Source organism: Lissotriton helveticus, chromosome 8 (assembly GCF_964261635.1).
Source record: "Lissotriton helveticus chromosome 8, aLisHel1.1, whole genome shotgun sequence".
Lineage (NCBI taxonomy): Eukaryota > Metazoa > Chordata > Amphibia > Caudata > Salamandridae > Lissotriton > Lissotriton helveticus.
Window position 1 is genome coordinate 416718994 of NC_136069.1, and position 24591 is coordinate 416743584.

At 43.5% G+C, this 24591-nt stretch overlaps 1 protein-coding gene across 5 annotated transcripts in view; it reads right to left on the reverse strand.

Moving 5' to 3' along the window:
• The window catches only part of ATP7B (ATPase copper transporting beta), a 535606-nt gene that overhangs the window by 195124 nt on the left and 315891 nt on the right, over nucleotides 1–24591 (reverse strand). For all 5 annotated transcript variants that reach the window (XM_078657262.1, XM_078657264.1, XM_078657263.1 and 2 more), the window contains one exon: nucleotides 15742–15818. In XM_078657262.1, the coding sequence (XP_078513388.1) occupies nucleotides 15742–15818 (77 nt within the window). The remainder of the gene's footprint in view (nucleotides 1–15741; nucleotides 15819–24591) is intronic.

Below are 24591 nucleotides of genomic sequence, written 5' to 3' on the forward strand. Positions count from 1 at the left end.
TAAGTGGTTAATAACAAATCAAGACTTAAAAAAAGGAGTTCCATGATGTCAGCAATGGAAGGCTATACCTTACCCAATCAAAAGAAAGGGTAAAGAAGAAATGGTTCATGAGCAAAAAAATGCAGGAAAAGGGAGGAAAGCCATCTAATAAAGAGCAAGCAACTGGAACAAGAAAGTTTTACAATCATAAGCAAGGGGCTGAACTAAAGCCCTTTATGGAAACCAGGTTGGAAATCCCATTCGTTCTGGTTTTCAGACTGTTCACTCAACAGAAACTGCACTTGCCTTTCCTTATCATTTTAGGCCTATCCATTTGATGGCGTAAGGCATCCTATTCTGCTATTTTTTCTAAACACACAAGAAGTTGCACACAAATTGCTCCCCTCATCTTTTTTAGATTGTTTTTTCTTAATTTATTGGTTGGCAAAAACATCAACACCCACCCTTCTTCCAGTGGGCGTCATGCAAATCCTTGTCTTTGGTGCTCTTATTTCTCAGTCTGCACTACCTCTCTGGAGGGCATGATCTTCACTAAAACGTCTTTCTTTCTACTTTTTAGTTCCCTCGCCTCCATCAATAAAAGATTCCCAATCGATTCACTGTTATTTAGCACTGGATTACTTTATGGTGACACATGTTAAAGTAGTCTAAAACCTAGGCTTATATGCTTGTCTTTCCTCCCCTGTTCAGCACCTATTTTTCTCACTGACCCCATTTACTCAAGTTGACCTCCTTGTGCATAAAACCTTGAGATTCTGTTCAATTCATTCTTCAAAATAGATTCTTTTATTATCAATAAAGCCACCGCAGCATGAAAAGATGTAATTAACATACACACGATATGCTCCATACAGCCACAACCCTCATCAACTCACTAGCACACATCAAACTGAACTACTGTAATAGTCTACCATTACCGACCAGTACTGTAAAAGTCTACTAGTGAACCTACCGCAATATTTGGTTGTCCCTTTTGGCAAGGTATTAAGCTGTGCCACAAACACTTTGTACAACTTCACCATACAGTCTCTTTTCTCATCATACCATCAACAAGCTGGATGGCTCATTGTCCAAATAAAAGGCCATAACAAGATACATTAATTGCTTTGAATTCCTAGGACATCCGCCAGTGATTATGTTATGTGATGTATTCCTATAGGTTCTGAATCGATCCCCCTATTCCTGACCCTATTCTGGTTAAACAAACTAACAAGTTAACTAGCAGCCAGCCCATGAGGCAGAAAACCCCCATGATGCAGATACCGTTATCTGACGCAGTCACACTACGGCACAGGAACGTGTTATCTGATTAGGTCATAACGCTTGCGATCTAATTAGACAAGCGATATTCCTCCAGCCCCTGATAAGGCATACGGAGTTCTCATAACAAATCAAACCTATGACAACCTGGGCAAAACCCTGCGGCCATTGTTTTGATTTCACCGAGAACTTCAGCAAAAGAATGTGCTAACGAGCAAGTCGTATGACATCCTTATTGACGTATCTATGTCCATCCTTACGTCAATCTCGGCACCTTAAAGGTATAAATATTACCGATATTGCCCTATGCACACACACGCGGTGGTGACGAGACGGAGCAGCCATACTTGCCGAAGCGAAGAGCAGAGCAGACCCCGCTGGCGCAGCCCCGCCTTCCTGACGCGCTGAGAGACGCGCTGCTTTCTCCTGCCGAGAAATCCAGCACCGGCGTTTCTGGGTAGCCCTCGCAGGCAGCCTGGAATATCGAGAGCAGAGAGAGAGATACCATCCCTCATTCATCCTAACTTCCAGGTACAGAACTGAATAACCCCTCACAGAGAATTCTTTAGTTATCCACTTGGCAAAAACAAACGTAACTTAAACTGTAACTTTCTATTCCCGCCCACGTATTAGGCTTAGGTCAGGTACACGGGGTAGGCGTACTTAGAAACACCAGTTGAGTACGTTTAGTCAAATGTATATGTGTATGTAATATATTTTATTCATTTTAAAACATCTTATGGCTTAGAAACCATATCAATGTTTTTACAGTATTATTTTATACTATTGCTTTTAATGTATGCACTTTACTTAACTATAAGTATTGCAATAATATCGATCCATTTCTCTTGTATGAGAAAAGAGACTGATCAATAAATAACACCTTTTTATTGAACACGCCCGTCTCTTCCTTTTCTCTACAATCTGATGAGACTAAGAATGCACGTACTGACTGAGTAAAATAAATTGCCTTTTGTTCACACGACTCTCGAGATATACTCTTGATTAGGGGAGAGCAAAGTTGTCATGTTCTATGGTTGTCAGAAACTAAATCCCTTCTTGTCTAATCAGGGGAGTTAATTCTTTCCTGAACATTCGAGAAAGTTTCTAGTGAACTCTGAGCTAAGCTGGCAAACCCAAAACTTTAAGTCTAATATCGACAGTAGTAGACCTAGTTAACGTCTGGTCTAGGCCTTTACTATTGAAGGTATTATTCCAATGCGCAGAGCCTATTGGGATGATAGGAACTACACTACATGGCGCCCAACGTGTTTGGAAAGGGCGATAAAACTAACGTAAGACATTTAGAGTAACTCAGTCGTGCTTTCTCACTCAGACCCCTTTTTCCCCACAATACTCCAAAGACGTCTGGAGTTGGGTGAAAGGTAATATCCTCCAAAACCTCGCAGGAGTGAACTCCTATGTATGGTTCTTGGTATAGTCAACGTTGAAGGATACACTGTTCCAAAATATTGTGCATCTAATCTTTGTTTCCATAAGAAACCTGATCTGCAAACAAAAGAACTAACCTTCCTGTCGGTAAAATGGACAGTGAAGATGAAAGAGAGGCAGTTAGAATAGCAACTGAACTCGCAGCAGCTGATGCTACTATGCAAGAAGCAGACCAGGATATAATACTCATCCCGGTCATCAAAAGAAAATCTATAACCATAAAACTTATAGAAAATGGACTACCACCTAGAGGTGGTACAGTCATATTCGTAATTGAGGCACACGAATATCGGCAGACAGAGGTATACTATTCATGGATAAATTTTCCAGCAGCAAATCCTGTAACACAGTACTTCCACTACTACAAAATAGAGGAACCTCCTGAAATGTACACTCCTTTCGAGGAGGTGGAAGTACCACTTAAATTCCAAGATCATTTGCTCTTATTTAATGGCGCCCTAATACACAATAATCACATCACCAGGCTCGGTCCTTTAGGTAGACTAGGAGCAACGTGGCCGGTCCTAGCCGGATACACACCACATCCAGACATCGATGGGATGTCTGCCCCACACCTGTTAACACAGCTAAAACAATTAATAAAAATACACAGACAATTAGTCCAGTATGTGATGCGGACTTCAACAATTCAGCCAGCGATTAAACTCCCACAGCTGACCCCTCACCAGGGGAACACAAATAAAATTACACCACAGAACATCCAATCCTGCCTAGGTAAAGTACCGGCTAAACGGGAACAAATACCATTCTGGTTGGCACAGAAAATCACCCAAATAGAGGCGGTGTTTCCAGACACCACCCCGCTAGAAAAGCACAGGATTCTGACTATCTGTCTTCCAATGGGAATCGCACCACACATTGAGGACTGTGACACTTGGGGTACAGTCTTTGCTTCCATCTACACAAAAACGCACGGTGTTCCATCCATTTCGGTAATACCAGATGTGCTAAAACAAATTCAAGACGAATACGGTCCAGAACCCGCTTTAACTCTTGGTATGAAATTACTAAAAGACTTCAAGCAGGTCTCGGCTATATTATTAGCCAACATAAAGGGAGAAGCAGCAAACGTGGCGATCCGCCAGAGGTTAAAAGAGACAGATATAGCAGACCAACCAGCTGAAATTGCCAGAATCATAGAAAAATCCTATGAGGAACTAGGTAGAGATAGTTTAGGTGGAATACCAGTAAAACCACAACTAATTGAAAGTCCTGAAAAAATATTTTTTAATAATAATTCTACATCACCAAAAAAGAACTGGGATGGAAACAAACAATCCAATCCTAAAGAAAAGAAATTCCAGTCCAGAGGAAGGTCTCCTAGGCGAAGAGAAAAATCTCCGAACCAAAGACACAGGTCACCCCAGAGTGACCCTTCTGGGAAAAGATATAACCTGAGAAATAGGGATAATATAAAAAAGCCTGATAGATATCAAGACATTGATACACGTCCCTCTCAATCTTTTCAGACTTCCTCACAGAAATCGGAAAGAAGAGGACGATCAGAACAAAGAGAAGAGCACGCCAAGTCCAAAGACAAGGAACCTGCTCAGCTAAAAAAGAAATTACAATTTCCAAAGAAGAAGGTAGCCAGCATTAAAATAGTTAACAATGCCGAGAATTCTGAGGACACAACTGAAAAACGGGGAATGGGCTCAGACAATGCTAGACAGCGCAGCAGAAGTGAGCATAGCTCGCAAAGTCCTTATGAATCATCTGGAGACAGTGGACACGAATGAATATCTTCAAGTGGAAACTGCGGGACACCAGAGTTAGCAAACCCCACAAAATATACGAAATAACATTACGTATAGAGGGGGATAAGACTAGAAAAATAAGGGGACTATTTTGGGATAATCTCTCCAAGGGCTATGATATCCTTCTAGCTGAAAAAGACTGGCCACCAGAGTTTGTCAGGGATTGCCCTCATGGCGAAGAAGTAATTATGCCTGCCTTCTCAAATCATATCCCAATTCATAAAAAATATACACTTGCTAGAAAGTGGGCAGTGGCTCTAGCTCCTGCTTTATATGAAAATCACGTAGGATGGGATGAGGACTCACCTCCTCACAAAATTCAGTTAAAATCACAACCTACTGCACAAAGGCAGTACCCAATTAAGCAAGAAGCTAAAAAACAGGTAAAAGAAATCCTAGATCAGCTAGAATACCAGGGGGTGATTGAAACTTGCACCTCACAAATGAACAACCCTTTGTTTCCGGTCTCCAAACCAGACAATTCATATCGTCTAGTTTTGGATTCCCGACACCTTAACACATGTTGCAAAACGTTTGCAGTGCAAAACTCACATAGTGCTGCACTAATGAATAACATAGTGCGCAAAAAATACAAAACAACATTAGACATCTCTAATGGATTCTTTTGTCAAAACATAGCACCAGAGAGCAGATATTTAACTGCATTCTCAATAAATGGCACTCAAAAACAATTCTGTCGGTTAGCCCAGGGGTACAAGAACAGCCCGGGAGTATTCTCAGCGAGAGTAACAGAATTACTACAAATATATGATGATGAAGCATTATCTTATGTCGATGACATTTACTTAACAGATGATGACTTGGATACTCACTTGAAAAGAGTGAACACCATAATACTTGGGTTCGCAGCAGAGGGTTACAAATTCAACTTTAAAAAATCCAGAATTGCCCATCTGACAGTCCTGTTCTTAGGATATGAATTATCAAGTGAAGGCAAAAGCCTGGCTGACAATTTCCTAGAGAAATGTGCCGTAATCCAAGCACCTAGAACACTAAAAAATCTTCAGTCAATTCTAGGCTTCCTAAATTTCGGAAGAACATACATTGCAAATTACGCAGAAAGGGTCAAACCCCTTTATGATCTGATAAAACCAGATTTTAAAAGAACCAATTGGACTCAAATACACACAGAAATTCTGAGATCCTTACAAACAGACATGCTAATTAAAACAAAATTAGAAACACGTGATAACACACGCAATCTTGTGATTCGAGTCATCCCAGGGAGATGCGGATTCACATACCTGACCTCTAATGAGGGAGAAAAGGTACCAATTGCATTCAAATCACACTTGTACACAGAAGCTGAAAAGAAGTTCAGTATTAAAGAAAACATTGTTCATGCAGTTCAAACCGCAATAGCTAGAGAAAAAGACATAGCTGACGGTAGACATATCACAGTCAGAACAGCTGAATCAGCCTTTGAGGCACTAACAACACCGTGTAATTTACCAACAACAACATTGAATCCGGAATGGATACAATGGGTGAATTCAATCACAACGGACAAAGTATACTATTACTTTGATCCAGAACTAGAAGAAATGGAAAATTTAGAATATGAAAGAACATTCCCTCTGCCAATCGACATTCTGCCCTTACGACACTACGCCTGTGTAATATATACAGACGGACATGCTCAACCCCCCGTTTGGGGAGAACAAGCATACAACCCCACATGTGGGATTACAAAAGAAGTGTGGCGCGGAGGTAAACTAAGACCTCTATTAACAAAAACGCACTCAGTTGAAACTAATTCAGAACAACAGACTGAAATAATAGCATTGAAAATGGCGCTAGATAATGCGGATCGCGAATTCCCGACACTTATAGTGTCAGATTCATATTACTGCGTCAAATCATATAACAAGGATTTGCAGACATGGATTCAAAACGATTACAAAGATGACACAGATGCACCAATAAAGCAAAAACTGCTCTGGGAACAAATAGCTCTTTTACAAAAAGAACTACCAAAGACTCACGTGACACATTCACTGAGTCATCAGCGTGATGGCGTTCACGTTGCAGGGAATTCATTGGCTGAAACAGCCACAACGGCAGCCACTAAACCGGCTCCCGTAGTTCGAAAAAAGCGTACATTAAAATACATTGACGGTGAAACAGTGCTGGCGGTGAAAACGTCATCAAAAGGCGACTGCTCAGCGTTACCGATCAACTATCCACTCAATTACACATACATAATCGATGCAACCTCCGTCCCTTTTGCTCGAATCCCTGGAGTGGGGGATAGAGTGATTCCAAACATGGACAGGAGAAACTTGTTAATCGCAGACGCACATATGGGCGAGGGTCTCAGACACCTCAAACTAAAAGATTCTCTGGAAGAATTACAATCACGGTACTGGTGGGCAGGCATGAGCCTGCGTCACACCATGTTTGTAAAAAACTGCCCAAACTGCAACAGAGATCGCAGTGGGGAGAGAAACAGTTTAATACCTCGTCGTTTTACTCCAGAAAAAATCAAGAGTAAAAAGGAAGGGTTGCGATTAACATATACAGGCTAGTTTCCACTTATAATGTAGATCACCAGCACTCGGCTGACGTCTGGACTGTTATACAAAGATTTGCGAGTCTAAATGGCATATACGCTAAGAGCATGCTACGTTTGACCATTGTCTTCACTCTAGCCCTCCAGCCTGAGGGGAAACATGACCAAATGAGCATAGCCCAGCGGGAATCTTCTCACTTCCTTCCTGAGGGTACGGGATGGTGTAAAGAAAAAACCAAGGCATAAAGCAATCTATAACGGAAAGGATATTAGGTTCGGGAGCTGGGTGGGTCAAACATCTAATAAGTGTCCAACGTAGTCTAAATAACTTGCCAAGAAATTCTCTGAAGGGATTCAGTGCGTACGAATTATTATTTGGAACTAGGATGATGATCTCTGACATTGATAGTCAGACTTCAGTGGTGAAAGAAAAAAGCTTTGAAATCAAAGACCGTTTGGCTATTTTGCAGGACTTAAACAAAACAAGAAAAGACCTGAGCAACATAAAGTTGAAACAACAGCCAACAACCACTGAAGAACCACCACCTGTCCCAGCAAGACCTGTCTGGATTCCAAAAGTCGGGGATCTAGTCAGGGAGAAGATCGCGGTAAAGAAGGAATTTGGGCCTTCTTACAGAAAAGCAGTTCCTGTCTTGTCTGTGAACGGGACAAGATCAGTTGTACTACCGCCACTTGCTGGTAAAAAGGAGAACCGAGTTGTATCCATTGACCTGGTAAAACCACAATCATGTGGCCGATAACAAATAGTAGGCCAAGTGGACTCCCAATAAGTAGCAGAACACCAAGGTTTGCTACCAGTACAGAGGTCTTAACAAAGAGGCTCATCACATTCGAAACGCCTACAGAAGAACAAAAAGGACTATGCAACAATGCAATAGAACTCAGACCTCTGAAAACCCAAATAAAAACATTTAGCAGAGACACACCAATCTATAATGAAGTACCAAGTGAAAATGCAAGAAACAGAAATCCTGAACCAATTGGAACTATTGAAAGAACTGCATCCGGCTACTTCATAAACTTCGATGATTCCTCTGAAATCTTCAGTGAATCAAAGACACAGCCATCATCAAAAACCTTTAAAGATAAAGCTAAAGAACTTTTGAAACAACTAAAAGAAACATATCTGATTTCTCCATGGATTGAATTTTGGGTGGGTTTTGGTGCATTTATCCTCATACTTTGGCTCATCATGATACTAACTTTGGGACGCTTCATTGAGGGAAAATATGCTAAAATGGACACAGCAAGTCAGAAAATCAACTTGATCCTCAAACCACACACATCTTCACACGTCGAGAAAAGAGAACTTTCTTCAGTCAACTTCACAGCCAATCCTATACCGGGTGGGGTAGCATGGGACAACACTGACTACGAAATTTATGGTCCGGTCGAAATCCTGAAATATCCACACCAAATTAAGATCTCATTGAGTGACTTTGTAAAACCAAACTCATTTGTTGATGATTGGGACTTCGAAAGCATTAATAATATGATGTCTGACTTAGTAATGTCTGCTAAATTTACCAAACATGATTATTTGCAGGGTTCTACAAATTATGATAGTATGTATTGCTATAACCACTATGGTAACCATTTTCTACATAAATCTGCACAACCAAGAAATGTTTTAAATTATAATCAATGGGAACATTGTGCAACACCTCCAACAGGAAGCTCAAGAACCGTTTATGACAAATATTCATACTTTTCAGGTTTTAACATAAGTAATGCTGAAACATTTTATTTTAAATTGTCAAACAAGACAGGGACAAAGACCATGATAACCAACACAAAATTGATATATTCAGACTCATTTTTTGAACAAATGAATACTTTTGGTTTTGATTATTGGGACAAAAATGTTGAATTGAAAAGTGTTTGAGGTACAAAAGAATGGCAAGTGCAGGGTATAGAATCTTTGTTTAGAGCCTGCATGATCCCAGAACAAATTATATTTTTAAATGACACTGTTCAACAAACCACCTGTCTTGGCCTAGCCAAAATCAAAGACTTAAATAAACCGTCTATTCCTAAGCCAACAATGTTCAGCAATAGCTCTACAGATGAAGAGATAGACGTAAACTATGTATTAAACCAAAACAGAACACATCCTGATTGGAAACAGTGGTTGATCTGGCCCACAGATACTAATAACTGTCAAGACAGATTCCTGAACAAAACATAGGGGTTCAAAATGACCAGGCCAGACCCTAGATATTCCCAAAGACATCACCCAGGAATAATAACCACCTACAGTGTGGGCAAATTATGCCTTCAATGGCTACAAACTTCCACACTGCCAGAAATTAAGCAACACCTAACTTTACTTACTGATGGTGCTGACTTGCGTGATTTCATAATGGGACCACGCAAACAGCGTCAAAAGCGTTTCATAGCAGCCTCTGTATATGCAGCATACAATGAGGCCTGGAAGGTTACTCAAATTGAAACAGCAGAGAGAATACGGGAAATTGACCGTATTAATTTGGAAAAATCACTTTCTGTAGTGGACAATGGGTTAATGACTCTGTCCTCCAGAATTTTTTCTTTGAACAGCATTGTGTCTTCAGCAATCGACATATTATCGCAGGACTTACTGTTGCTACAACACGGTCAGTCTCAATTGCGTTCTATTGTACAGCTTGGCTGGACGTTACAAAATCTGCGTTCAGGCTATGTGCCTTGGCGTTTAATCAACACAACGTCACTATTCCAAATCTTTAACCTTACTGATAGACAAATCAGTATGGCACAAAAGGGTGCTGATTATACAATCTTGAGCATTGAAAAACTCGAAAGATTACCAGTGACAATGTCAGAACGACCTGTCAGTGAATGGATAATACATGGGATAATAAATATTCCAATCTCAACCTTCAGGTTTCAATACTGCCAAAAATATATACAGGCTGGCATGTACGAGAAATTGGGAAAGGGGTACATTAAAACAACATGGAACCTGCCCTATTCACATGCATGTGTCAGTAATAAAGGACAGAAAGTGTTTCTTAGTGGCAATAATTGTGCGATGTCACTAAGCGGCACACTTCTGTGTAACGGAATTAGTTTGCATGGAGCCTGTGAAGGGAATTCATACAACCTTTCATGTCACCAGCAAGGCGCACCTGCAACTGAGATAGAACCATTCTTTCAAAGACTCTATAATGGGAGTTACATTCTAATTGTAGACCGCAGATGTTGTAGTCTTATGCCCGGGACTCCTTATCTCGTAACTACGACTGCGAAGGTCAAGTGCTGTGGACGCTCATTGTTCCCCAGCTCCTTTCCAGACAGGGAGGCAAGGGCATGGCCCAATTTGAAAATTACTTCTATTCGAATAGATACTTTAAGCAGAATGAAAACAGTGCTTCTTCAGACGCCTACCAGGCTCTCGTCATCAAAAGAAACATATGATCTCCAAGTCGCAAGGACGACTGCAGAGATACATTCATTGTTATCAACTAATTCCCCCATACATTTCGCGGAAATCCTTAATGAAATCTTAAATATTTCTGATACCAATGGGGTCTCAAAGGTATTTAAGACAGTATTTTCGATGGCATTAACACCCTTCAAAGCCATACTGGGTATTTTTCCAGATTTCGTCCATTCGATTTTTGGCGGACTTCCCCTAATCTTGGGACTAATTTCAGGAATCCTATTCTTAGTCCTTATTTTTCGTTATGGCAACCCATGTCACAGACAAAACTCTTGCGACAAGGGAAGAAACAATCCTAGCCATTGGATACCGGGACCGGATATCAAAAATCCTGGGACTCTCCCGGCTTAGAGACCTGAACATGACTTGGTTTCTATCATTTCGACCAATGTGGCAACGATGTGTTTTACCTGTACTAAGGTGTCTGCTATGCGGAGAAGAATGCGTGTTAGACACCTGTCTGACGCTACAATCGGATGCGCCAATGGATGCAGAAACATTGTTGAGCCCGATCAAGGTTCACGCTTTGTGCTGCCCTCAAAGGCTACCAATCCTGATGACGGCATTCGTGGAAGCTTCACCACTACGATTGATGGGTAGTGAAGTTCAATATGAAAGCAGCATCGAACAGGTACGACCTTCTGTCAGCAATGCAAATCAGAATGTCAATGGAGACAACCATGCGCACGAATGCATGATTACACCTATTTCCGAGTTAGTGGAACTCTCCCAGGAAGCTGTTGACAGCTTTTTCGAAAGCCTAAATGATATGATGTTCTCACCAGAGCAGAAATAGAGACTTTTGAGCAAGCTCGCACACGGCGTTCCCTGAATTCGGCCTTCAACTTTAAAAATAAAGTCACATGAACAATTTTCCCTCCAGTTCACGGACAGCAATTTTTTCAACAGCCCCAAAATATTTTTGCATATTTTTCGGGACACTATCTTCTGCTTAAAGTAAGAACTATTCTTAGAGAACTAAGGTTTCTAAATTTTAGATAGCTTATAGACATTAGCTGCCCGCTGGTATGTTCATAAATATTTTATTCTGTGATGGAATGGTCTCGAACTTTTTTTTCTGTATTAAGAGCCATTTCATGTGTAAATTCTCATATACCAAATAGCAATAATGTATACAAATGTGTGATTACTTTGGCATTATTCTACAGCTTAAGTGCATACAATACATATGTCTGCAATTTTTCAGTATATTTGAAAATTTTAAAATGCATTTATGTATTTTGGGGTGGTAAGGTATACACACTTCTCTATAGTATGTTGTACTATGTTATACTATGCATAGATTAGTAAATATGTCCATAGTTAGCGTGGAGTGGGTGTGATGTATTCCGATAGGTTCTGAATCGATCCCCCTATTCCTGACCCTATTCTGGTTAAACAAACTAACAAGTTAACTAGCAGCCAGCCCATGAGGCAGAAAACCCCCATGATGCAGATACCGTTATCTGACGCAGTCACACTACGGCACAGGAACGTGTTATCTGATTAGGTCATAACGCTTGCGATCTAATTAGACAAGCGATATTCCTCCAGCCCCTGATAAGGCATACGGAGTTCTCATAACAAATCAAACCTATGACAACCTGGGCAAAACCCTGCGGCCATTGTTTTGATTTCACCGAGAACTTCAGCAAAAGAATGTGCTAACGAGCAAGTCGTATGACATCCTTATTGACGTATCTATGTCCATCCTTACGTCAATCTCGGCACCTTAAAGGTATAAATATTACCGATATTGCCCTATGCAAACACACGCGGTGGTGACGAGACGGAGCAGCCATACTTGCCGAAGCGAAGAGCAGAGCAGACCCCGCTGGCGCAGCCCCGCCTTCCTGACGCGCTGAGAGACACGCTGCTTTCTCCTGCCGAGAAATCCAGCACCGGCGTTTCTGGGTAGCCCTCGCAGGCAGCCTGGAATATCGAGAGCAGAGAGAGAGATACCATCCCTCATTCATTCTAACTTCCAGGTACAGAACTGAATAACCCCTCACAGAGAATTCTTTAGTTATCCACTTGGCAAAAACAAACTTAACTTAAACTGTAACTTTCTATTCCCGCCCACGTATTAGGCTTAGGTCAGGTACACGGGGTAGGCGTACTTAGAAACACCAGTTGAGTACGTTTAGTCAAATGTATATGTGTATGTAATATATTTTATTCATTTTAAAACATCTTATGGCTTAGAAACCATATCAATGTTTTTACAGTATTATTTTATACTATTGCTTTTAATGTATGCACTTTACTTAACTATAAGTATTGCAATAATATCGATCCATTTCTCTTGTATGAGAAAAGAGACTGATCAATAAATAACACCTTTTTATTGAACACGCCCGTCTCTTCCTAATCTCTACAATCTGATGAGACTAAGAATGCACGTACTGACTGAGTAAAATAAATTGCCTTTTGTTCACACGACTCTCGAGATATACTCTTGATTAGGGGAGAGCAAAGTTGTCATGTTCTATGGTTGTCAGAAACTAAATCCCTTCTTGTCTAATCAGGGGAGTTAATTCTTTCCTGAACATTCGAGAAAGTTTCTAGTGAACTCTGAGCTAAGCTGGCAAACCCAAAACTTTAAGTCTAATATCGACAGTAGTAGACCTAGTTAACGTCTGGTCTAGGCCTTTACTATTGAAGGTATTATTCCAATGCGCAGAGCCTATTGGGATGATAGGAACTACACTACAGTTACATATGGATCAAATTGACCAACACAATCTTTTTTAAGCCTTACACTCGGAGTGAGGTTTCCTAATTTATAAACATAGTTGCAAACTGCGTATCGAATGATGCTTCATATTAATTAATACACCAAGTGATTTAACACCAGAGTGGTCTTTACAACAGTGAAGTTTCTTGGTGAAAACGTCTCCATACCAAGACTTATCTGGGGTCCCATCTCTTTACCGGGCCGTGACAAGGGGTCTTTGATATATGCAAACTGATTGAATGTCCTGAAGATGGTCTGACAGACAAACACAACGACAGACCGAAACGTCGACTCCCTCATCTATTTCCTATATATTGATTGTACCTCAGTAACTGTACTCTGTATCTTTAGACATGTTGCTTTAATTATTTTTGGAATAGATGTATACATTCATGAATTGCAGGTCGATTTGTACATTCCTCTTTCATGGTGTTTTGCTCTTCTTTTGATTTGTACTCCCTTGAATTTTACCTATATAAAAATCTTGTATTTTTGAAAAAAGATATTCACGTGTTTTTCTGATATCATCTTCTCATTTTGTTGAATATTAATATTTTTCATTTGACATATGCTCTAATTATTCAAAAGTTCAGGATAAATGTAGATTGAACCATAAAGTAATTTTGTCTATAGCACACTGGAGTAAGAATCTTGAAACAAAATCCCTTGCTGGCACCTCTTACTTATCATTAACTTGACTGCGCAAGTCTCCAAGGGTATATTGGGTTCCCCCACGTCTTTATCCCATAACAAGATACTGGCACTTGTATTCCAAGCAATAAATGGTACAACCCCCAACTATCTCTTTAATATCCCATCCAGCAACTCACCCACCCAGAACCTGACATCTAACAACCAAAACCTACTGTCTACTGCAAGGTCTTCTTTTGTCGATTGCGTTGCTTCCAATTTCCGTCCCTTTGTCCTTCTAGGACTTGTGCTCTGAAACTACCTACCATCATGCATTTGGGCAATCCTCTCTCCTGGGCCGCTGGTCTGCTTTTCAATGTGAAGAAATCAATTCGACCTGTATTTGACAAGAGGACCAAGGTTCCCCTGCAAATGGATACAGTTAGACACAGTGGACCCTTTAACCCCTTTCCAAGGTTTACCCTTGGGTGGGAGCGCATTGACCGTGTGCCCCATCCGAGTGGTGCACAGTCACTATGCCTCCTTACTGCTCCGCCTTCTCTGACCCCAGGGAAGGAAGGAATGCCCAATTGAGATCTCACACATTTACTGCTGGTACCATCTTTATTATATAAGGATGGCACAAGCATCTTATGTTAGAACAAAATGTCCCAGGGCTGCAAAAAGACACACACCCATTGCACGCCTGGAACACCTTCTATAGCGCCAGGAAACTCATGGTGTCAGCGCGCTCTATAAATGTCACCTAATAATAATAATAATAATAATAATAACAATAATAATAAATATAATAAGACCTAAAAGTTCAAAATAGCACTGAAATGTTATCTAATGCAAATGAAGGGCAGACGTAACCATTGCCCTATCCCGGTATTACAGTAAATAAATATATTTCACACCTGTATGGGCCATTACTATAAAAGGTAAAGTTAGGCTCTCCACATTAACATACATATGTATATTTTTCATATGTATGTTCCATTAGTCATTGTATTGTCACTCTAGTGTCTTTGTTTTTGCTAAGGGTATCTACTCAACTGGCGAAATTGCTCTCAACCACAATTGCGTCTCTGTTGGATTTACATTAACCAGCTTAACATCACTGTCTTATTCTGAATTGCTACCCAGTAAACGTTTTTACTCAAAATATTGCCCCTTTTAATTAAATATATGAATATTTAAAAAATAAAGACATGAACGTAATAAATATTGTTATTTGTACAAATAGTATGTCAAGCAAGCTCACTCATATCAGAAGTGTATTTCACCGACAAGATGTCTCAGTAAGTTAAGTGCTTATTTCTGATGTGTGGTGTGACTTGCAGATTTGTGACACTTGCATCCCGGTTCGGCCAACTAAACATTTCAACATTTGATGGTCAATAAATAGAGTACCATTACATTCACCAATAGCCATGCTGGCTTTTCTAGAGCACTACAATGCAAATATGACATAAACCCTTATGAAACATATTATTAGACGTAAAATCTCTTAAGCCATATCAAAGTGCAGCAAGTCAGCTTTATGCTACAGAAATACGAACATTCATAGGCAAAAAATATAAAGAAAAGTAATTTATGGAATTTCTCATAAGGCAACATGGACCAAAAAAGGCAGATTGCTTACAAGATCTTAGTACCTCATCATTTTACCAAAACTATCAAACTACATAATACTGTTGACTAATAAGGGTTAAGTAAAGCAGCAGCATAACATAACCTATCAGTTATTACAATAACACTGTACTACAAATAGCAGCATACATTTAGAGCCGAAAAATAAATACTAAACGTTTTCCCACACTTATGTTTCATCCCAAACCAGCCATCCATGCCCACTGGCCAATGGCAGTCACTCCATACTCACTGCCTGATTTCTTCCTTTTGATCCAAGTTATGAGCTGAAGAATCCCTTTTGACCAATGCAGCTTGATATCCAAGTCCCTATAGGGGTAAAAAAGATGCAGGTGAATATTTCAAAGTGCAGCACATCTGAAGCCACACTGGTGCCCAGGCCTGTTTACTAAGCAAACAAGGGTGTGGCATTGTCATAAGGAAATATGCCGTGGAGTGCATGTCTACATTGCACATGCATATGGTGTCTGTTTTTCCAAGACAAAAAGAGGAAACTTTTTTTTAAAATCAAAAATACAATACGGGTTATATTGGCATCTGTAACTGCGGAATTGTGCATGGTGTGATATATGTCTCTATTTCAATTGTGAACAAAATCAATCAGTCTTAAAAACAATATATCCAATTATCATTCATTGAACCAGTGTAGTACTGCCTTGGCTGTACGTTGGAACTTGAATTGTACATCCCACTACAGAAGATGAGCAAGCGTTGACAAAGTCTATACATCTGACTTCTACTTTTATATAAATGCCTTGCGTGGGAATATTCAAAGTCAACAGTGAAATATGGATCTTTGTTGAGTTAGCAATGACAGTGCATACAAAGAGTACATTACTTATAATACAATATTTAATTTGTTATATATGTATATTGTGACTAAAGGTGAGACCAGTCGTTTGGGATTGGGGGGATATTGCACTATGTAGAGTAAGAGATGTGTTTTAAAAAAATATCTTTTTATTAACAAAGACTCGAGAGGCCGCATCATCCAGACAATACCATGAGGACATTAGTTGCCATGTACAGGAAATCACAGTCGACACAATCTTGGGTGGAGCAGGCCCCTTTGTTATTCCACACCAAATATTGGTCTGTCCCCCAGCTCTCTGAATCTCCTCCACGGCATCCACACCTGTTCCCATTTCTTGGCATACCCCCTATACACTGTTTCCTCCGATGTCTGGCACCAATCAAGGTCACGTTTCCATTCCTCAATCAAGGGGGGTGCCTGCGCCCCCCAATTTCTGGCAATGTTGTGCTTTGCCACCCCCACTGACAATGCCAACCATATACCCACATATCTGGACCAGTCTGCCTCGCCTCTAATCATGAGTAGAAGACATTGTGGGTCTAGTGGGATAGGCTCACCCCCCACTTCCGACATGACTTCCGTAACCCTCCGCCAGGATAGGGAAACCTCGAGACATTCCCATAGTATGTGTATGAAGGTACCTTCCTCTCTGCACCCCCTAACACACTGCACAGACATGGCACGACCCCAGGAATGTATGTGAGTGCGAGGATAGTAGACGCAATGCAGGATCTTAAGCTGCACTAATCTGAATCTGATGCGCATAGCCACTTCCCTAGGGCTCTGGAGCGCCTCCTTCCAGTCCTCATCTTCAAGAACTCCTAGGTCGTCGGTCCATGCCGCCCTAAGGGAGACCAAGGGACCTGGGAAGTTGTTGATCAATTTGCGGTATATCGTGGAGGTGGGTTTCCCCTGTATGAGACCCAGCAGTAGCTGGTCTTCAAGCGGGGAATAGTCTGGAATAGAAACCCCCTGTTGTATGTGAGTACGCAGAGCATGTAAAAGCCACAGATGCGTGTATCACTGCGAGTCATGCATATCGTATTCTTTCTGCAAATAGTCAAACGAACAAGGTGAGTCTCCCTTCCATACGTCGTTCAGGTACTCAATGCCAATCAGGCACCAGCCCCTAAATCCCGACAGCGTGGCCACTTCCCTAAGAGGATCCCCTGCCCAAACCGGGGTTCTGCCAGTCAGCCGCCCAGCCCTGCCCAGGCATTTGTTGGCATCTTTCCAACATTGAACCACCACCTTAGTATGTTCCGGCCAGTCCTGGCACATCCGCCGAGAATACAAGAGGGATTCACAATTACCCTGCGACATCGATGCCCTATCCACTCTCTAGGCTGGGTCTTCCATCCCCACATAGACCCAGTCATTAATCCACTGCAGTTGGGAGGCCCAATAGTAAAGCCTGACATCCGGAACTGCAATCCCTCCATCAAAGACACCCCTATGTAGCTTCTGTAGGGCACTTCTCGGCAACCCTCCCACCCACAGCAAAGACCACACCTCCTGTGCTATATGCTTAAAAATCATCTGTGGTATCTGGAAGGGAGTGTTCTGCAGTATATATGGAAGCCACGGTAGCATTAACAACTTGTATAGAGCCGTCCGTCCCATAAGTGAGAACGGAAGCGAGCGCCAGTGGCTAACATCAGCAGCTTGACTACTCATTTGAGGCCCCAGATTTCTCGCCAGGAATTCTTTCTGGTCTCTGGTGATGTATATCCCCAAGTAGTTAAAACCATCCACCACCACCGGGGCTGCGCAACACCGCGGAACCTTGGGGGGGGTCCAGAGAGAGGAAAGATTACTGACTTTTGACCAGTTGATATTGTATCCCGAATAGCTACTAAACAACTCAAAAATATCAAAAATATGAAGGACCCGTGCTATGGAGTAATACTGCCATGACAGATATAGTACTATGTCATCAGCATATAAAGAAATACGCTCTTCCCAATCTTCTGGCACCCGCAACCCCCAAACCTCAGGATCCCTCCTGACCCGTGCCCCTCCGAAGCTGAAAGAATCGAGACGGGGCACCATTCACCCTCACTCGCGCCATAGGCCCCTCGTATAGGAGAGTGACCCGGCTGCAAAAGGAAGGGCCAAAGCCCAGCCGCTGAAGGACCATAAACAAGTATGGCCATTCATTACTGTCAAAGGCCATTGAGGCGTTAAGTGACATTAAGAGTTGTGAATTCTTGAGGCGACCAAATGGGTGGTTGCTGTTGGTAAAGCAGAAGAAACCACAGATGCACGCATGCTTGCAGTGAACCTTCTACTGATGAGCTGACTGCTGCTGGGTGCTGCTGTGTGGTCTTAGATACCAGCTGGTGATTACTGCCGACCTTCTTTCATCTTCACCATATGCTTCAGCTACTACTGTTCCCTTGCTACCGTAAGGCTCCAGCACATGCATTCTCCCAACATGAGTTGTTCACTTGGTGCTCAGGAAGGGAAGTGCCACTACAACAGCTCTATTTGCATGCTGCAAGCTGCTTAAACTAGTTTGCTGAAGGGTCGTTATTTACCACAGTCTCAATCACTGGGATGAACACAAAGCCCGTGATTGGAGATACAGAAGCCATATGCTTGCAGAAAAAGAGAGCATGCTAAGACTTTTTGGAGGCGATACTTCTGCCTGCCGTAGGGGAAAAAGCATGGGGCAGGAGATAGTAGTGAGTAGGTGTACCAGAGAGCAAGAGGCTAATTGAGGTGACAGTGCAAGGTGCCTGCTTGTTGAGCACAAAACTGGGGTTGGAGACAGGGAAGAGACAGCTGGCCCCACTGTGCCTCTTCCATCCACCTCACTTACCTCCCAAAAAACCTATTACACTCACCAGTAGCTAATCTCCTGCTTTAACATTCATTTTCCAATCTTACACCTAGGGGCGTAGCTTCGGGGGGGTGTTTGGGGTGTTCCCCAATAAATCCATTAGCTAGTAATTAGTTGGGTACAGGTGCTTTCAATCCATAATGGTGAGGTGGCTGTTAGATTTCAGCTAGGATTTTTTCATGTACACACAGACAAAAGCACACACACACTTTCCTCTCTGTTTTGAAGTTCTTAAAACTGTTGGTTATTTTATAACCTAGGGGCCTATTACTATCTCAGTTGGAAAGCCTCCGACCTTAGGTCGAGATCGTTGGTTTCAATTCTGACCGACTGATTACAATACAGCCGGTCAGAATTGAAACCAGCTGGTCAATCCATCTGGCTTCCGACTGGCTACAGGAGGCAGAACGTCCCGTAATCCCATAGGAAGGCATTTCCGCCTTCAGTATTACGATGCTTGGTTTCCCACAGGCTTCCCATGCCGGGCTTTCTGGCATGTAAAGCCTGTCAGAAAGTCGGTTTGGGGGCCCCTACCTGGGCCACCTTCTCCTTGCGGCCTCCAGTTGGGGGCCGAGGGGGCACTTATGGTGCCCAACTGTTAATCCCTGCAGCCCGTGGCAGGCACCTTGAGGTGCCTGCCATGGGTGCAGGGATTAACACAACCTCTCATTTCTCTATGGGAACTGGTGTTACGGGCGGGGTACGGCCGGAACACAAGCTCCTATAGAGAAATGAGAGAAACAGGAAAATGCAACAGCACCATGTGTGGTTGCATTGTAATAGTGGTGTCGGGACCGCCGACCGGAGGTCAGTTGGTCCCAAGATGGCGACGGTGTCAGGCAGAGTCAGGTCCGCCCAACATCGCAATCGAGCCATTATTGTCTTTTAAGCAATCCTAACAATCCGCACTGGTGTCCCTTCCCACTGCCCCTTCAGCCATTCCTGCTCTGCTTCTCAAATAATGTATTTTACTATGCTACGCCAGCGTGGCTGTTGGACAATCTGAGGTTCACCCTGGCCCCAATCTTACTGACCAAGCTACGCCCCTGGTTACACCTAAAAAAAAGTTATGACAACTATCATTATTTTGCATATAATTCTAGTGCTCACCCGCTCATCTTGCAAGTTATCCTACACAGTAGCAAAAACATACCATCATATGAGACCTCTGACCATAGTCTGAAATAAAACAATCAAATATGTGTTTAGCATCAATCCCGGGCATCCGAAAAGCCCTACAAGACCACACTAATAGAACATAATTTATGTATATGGCTTTTGTCATACACATAAAGACTCCTGGACACACAGTCAGAATTTACACACTGGCGGAAAATAGACTCTAGGATTCTTTTTTTTAGATATAAACTTTATTTATGGAAATTTCCAGTACAAAAATAGCACCAAAACATCTATCACCTGTAACCAGGTGTCCGAGAGATAGCGGTACAAGTCAAACAATATCACTGTGCCAATATTTGTAACTTCCTTGCATTGGCAGCTCACAAGTTTTCCTCTCCTTTGTACACAATTGTACATTTCTTGCGTCCAACAGGGCAAGCTCCTGCCAGGTGTTCCTCAAGCCCTTCTTTCGTAATCAGGGGTCAATGTACTCTGCGGCCCCCAAACGCCCCATACATTCTTTTATGGGCATCCCTGTGCCTCATACACCAATTTTTTCACACTTATGCACTGGTCCAAGTTTGTTTCCCAAGCCCTCAGAGATGGAATCCGATCATACCCCCGGTATCCGATCACACCTCTCCGGGACCCCATCAGAGAGAGTGATGCTACAGAATACCAGTGCGCTTAGGTCCAGTGTTTTTTCCCCCAGATCCCCAGGGCCACCAGCTGTGGCGTATGTTCTATTGCAAAGTTCACGACCTCTGACATCCGGCAGCCCACTTTCCCCCCAAAAGTCCTGTATCTTGAGGTACCCCAGAGTATGTGGATCAGGGTACCCCTTTGCTGGTAGCCTTTATGGCAGAGATCACTGTCAGACCTTCCCATACAGTACAGTAGAGTCCTCGTGATGTACGCCCTATGGAGAAGCTTTAGCTGGATGAGTTTGAACACTGCCCGCATAGCCACCTTCTGTGGGTAACGGCACACCGCACCCCAGTCATCGTCCTGCTGTCTACCTAGGTCTTTTTCCCATTTGTTTCTAAGGCTATCCAGCGGGTGGAGCCTATTTTGCAGAAGTGTAGAGTGAATTTTTTTCATGACATTTTGAGTCTATGGGGATCCCAGCACCCTGTACTCCAGTGGTGACTCATCTAGCACTTCATTCAAGAGGTCCACATTTCTCTGTAGCAAATGTGTTCGCTGATAGTACCGGAGATACTGATCCCCTGTTAGTTCGTACTGCTCTTACATCTCAGTGAATGGCACCATCCGGCCAACCCGCCACACTTCCCTCACCCTGGAGATGCCCATCAGGTCCGATTTGTGTGGTCCTGTGTCTTCCGCAGCCCTCTCAATATGTCTGACTACAATAAGGGGGTTTCCAAAATCAACTTGCCCATCCAATCCATCTTGCGGGTTGCCTGGGGCCATGTAGCAATCACTACTACAGTCGGTGTGGGCAGCGGCTTTAGCCTCCTCTGCTCATAGAGACATCTGATATAGCACTCTGGGTCCATCGCTCGCCTGTCTGCCAGTAAGGAGGGCTCTTGCTGCAGTGAGAAGGCCCAGTCATTTATCACTTGTTGTTGTGTTGCCCAAAAGTAGAGCTTAAGGTCCGGGAGGGCAATTTTGCCCTCTAAAGGCTTCTGGGTCAGAGTGGTCATAGATATCTCAGCGCCCCTCCCTGCCACACTATCACCACTGTCATCTCATCTACAGAGCTAAATAAACTCTCTGGAATCTGGAATGGAGTGTTTTGCAACACATAAATACATTTCGGGAGTTTGAATATTCTATAGGGGTCTGACCTGCCCATCAGGGAGAGCAGGAATACTTTTCCAATGCACTGTGTCCACGTGATATGCCTCTAGGAATCTGGCCAGGTTTTCCCTCAAGAATATGTCAGGGTCTCTTGTTACAAATGTTCTCAAGTGCTTCAAACTCCCTGGCTCCCATTTGAATGGATATCCCTGTGCCCTCCTACAAGCCTGGTTGGACACCAGGAATGCCAATGATTAATGCCAATTAATGCACAGTTCCGAGTAGGACCTGAATATATCCAAAATCTCCAGTGCTCTGGGGTTAGAGCAGCCTGGGTCCACCAAGTAATGCAGGACATCATCCGCATAAAGAGACACATTGTCTTCCCACCCTGGGTCCCACCTTAAGTCCCTCAACAATGAACCTCTAATCGCCCATGCTGCAAGGGGTTCAATTTCTAGGGCCAAAAGTAAGAGGGATAATGGGAAACCCTGTTGCATGCCCCTACCCAACTTAAACTCGCCTGAGAATGCCCCGTTCACCTTGACTATTGTTACTGGGTCGGTGTACAACAATTTTACCCATGACAAAAATGTCAGGCTGAACCCCATATTGTCTAGTATTGCCATCAAGTAAGGCCACTCCGAGGGAGGAGGAGCCTAGCTCGCGAGCGTAATGGTCGCCTTTTAGCTCGGCTCCGTCGGCCCTCCGGCCTACCCCGTATATCCTGCCTCTTATCCTGTACTGAGACGATACTTCACTACGGAAACTGGATTGTTATTATTTACTCCTACTCACCGTCTTATCCGGACGCTCCTGCGTGCTGTGGGTCCGAAGTTCTGCCCTCGAGGAGATTGAGGCCTCCGGGAGCTCGAGACCGGGACCTCGCTTGTGGGATCCGACCGGCACTGCTGAGATTGCTGGCCCCGGTCGAGAGAGTGAGCCACCGGGGGAAGCCGTTGTGCGTATATCCTGGAGATCCTGAACCGGCCCCGCTCTGTGACCTGCGCAGCTGGAGGGGGGCGAGAAGTGTTGGGGACTGACTGCGTGAGGGGGTCCCTTCGCCTTTGTCCTGTCCGGCGGCCTTGGACCCCCGCGCCCGGCTCCCGCTCGTGGGGCCCGCCGCTGTTTGGCGGGCGCCCCCCCCTCATCGGGTGTCTACCCTTTCTGTGCCAGAGAAGCCACTGTTGGGATCCTTCCGGATATCTGTAAAGCCCTACATTTGTGAACTGTTTCGAGGGCCGCAGTGGAGTGCGGAGCGGCGAAACTCACAAAATGGATGCCGACTTCGTGGGGGTTTTTTCGCCTTGCATCGACGAACGTTGCTGTCCGGACTGCACGGGGGCCTGGACGTGTGCTCGTGAGCCCACGATCGGCGATGTCCTAGATGCCTTGATGTCCTTCTACGTTGTATTGGCCCCCGGTGCTTCTGCCGACTCATTGCAGCCAGCCGCCATTTTGGATCGGCGTTCGTTCGGACTCCCTTCCCGTCCTGATGCCTCCATTGCTATGCCCCCTCCGGCTGCTCCCAGAGTTGATACCGCTGCTCTTTGGCTGCTTGATGGACCGGTGGTTCTTGTAAATCCTATATTTCAACGCCCGGAACTCGCAGAATTGAAAGTGGCGCGGAGACCTGCTTCTTCCTGGGTGACTGGGAACATTGGTAGACTGCTGTTTGCTCCCGCATTGATGAGTTCGCGCCTCTATCCTGGAGGGGGACTTTTGCATCTTCGAACTACGAGACTAAACTCCGGTTCATTATTGTTTGCACTGCTGTTGCTGCTACAGTTGGCTTGTTTCATTGACATTCTTTATTCCATTGGTTTGATAGCTCTCCCCTGCCTACGACATTGCCGTGATGCTCGTCAGCATTACGATCACTCTGTATTGGATGGCCCACTCCATATTCTCCTTTATTGGGTTGGTTTCGTGGTTAGGAAAGGCTTGGGGTGAGGTGCACAGCATTGAAAGAACTGGTGGATTACCTTCCGTAGCACTGTCGCTTGCTTTTTGATATTGTGAGATGCTAAAACCTTTTTTTTCCCCCTCCTCTCCTCCCCCCCCTCATGTGGGTAATTGATGTATATGATGGTGTTGTATTGTTCTGACAGTTATACCTTTATTGGTCGGGGGAGGGTCGCAGCCGAGTGTATTTGTTCGTATCCTCTGGCTCCTCCCTCTCACTTTAACTTTAATTTTTTTGCTTTATATTACTTTCCCCCCCCCCCCCTTTTTTGTCTCTTCATATTTCTTTCTTATTCACTATATTTCGGGTTCTGGATTAGGGCGACAGGCACGCTGTTTGGAGGGTAGGCCGTAGCCTTCTGCAGGGGTGCGGGGTGAGATGGGTGGGCGGGGTCTTTCAGATGTTATTTTTCGGTTCTATGGCCCTTTTCTATCCCTTTTTAGAGGTGCCGCTTCTGTCCTCCCTTTCTGTGGCATGAGTAGTCTGGGGTCAGTCGCCATGCCGCTTTGGTTCGTTTTGACGATTTTCGTTGCGACTTTTGTTCCCCTCTTGTCGCCAGTATGCCACTTTT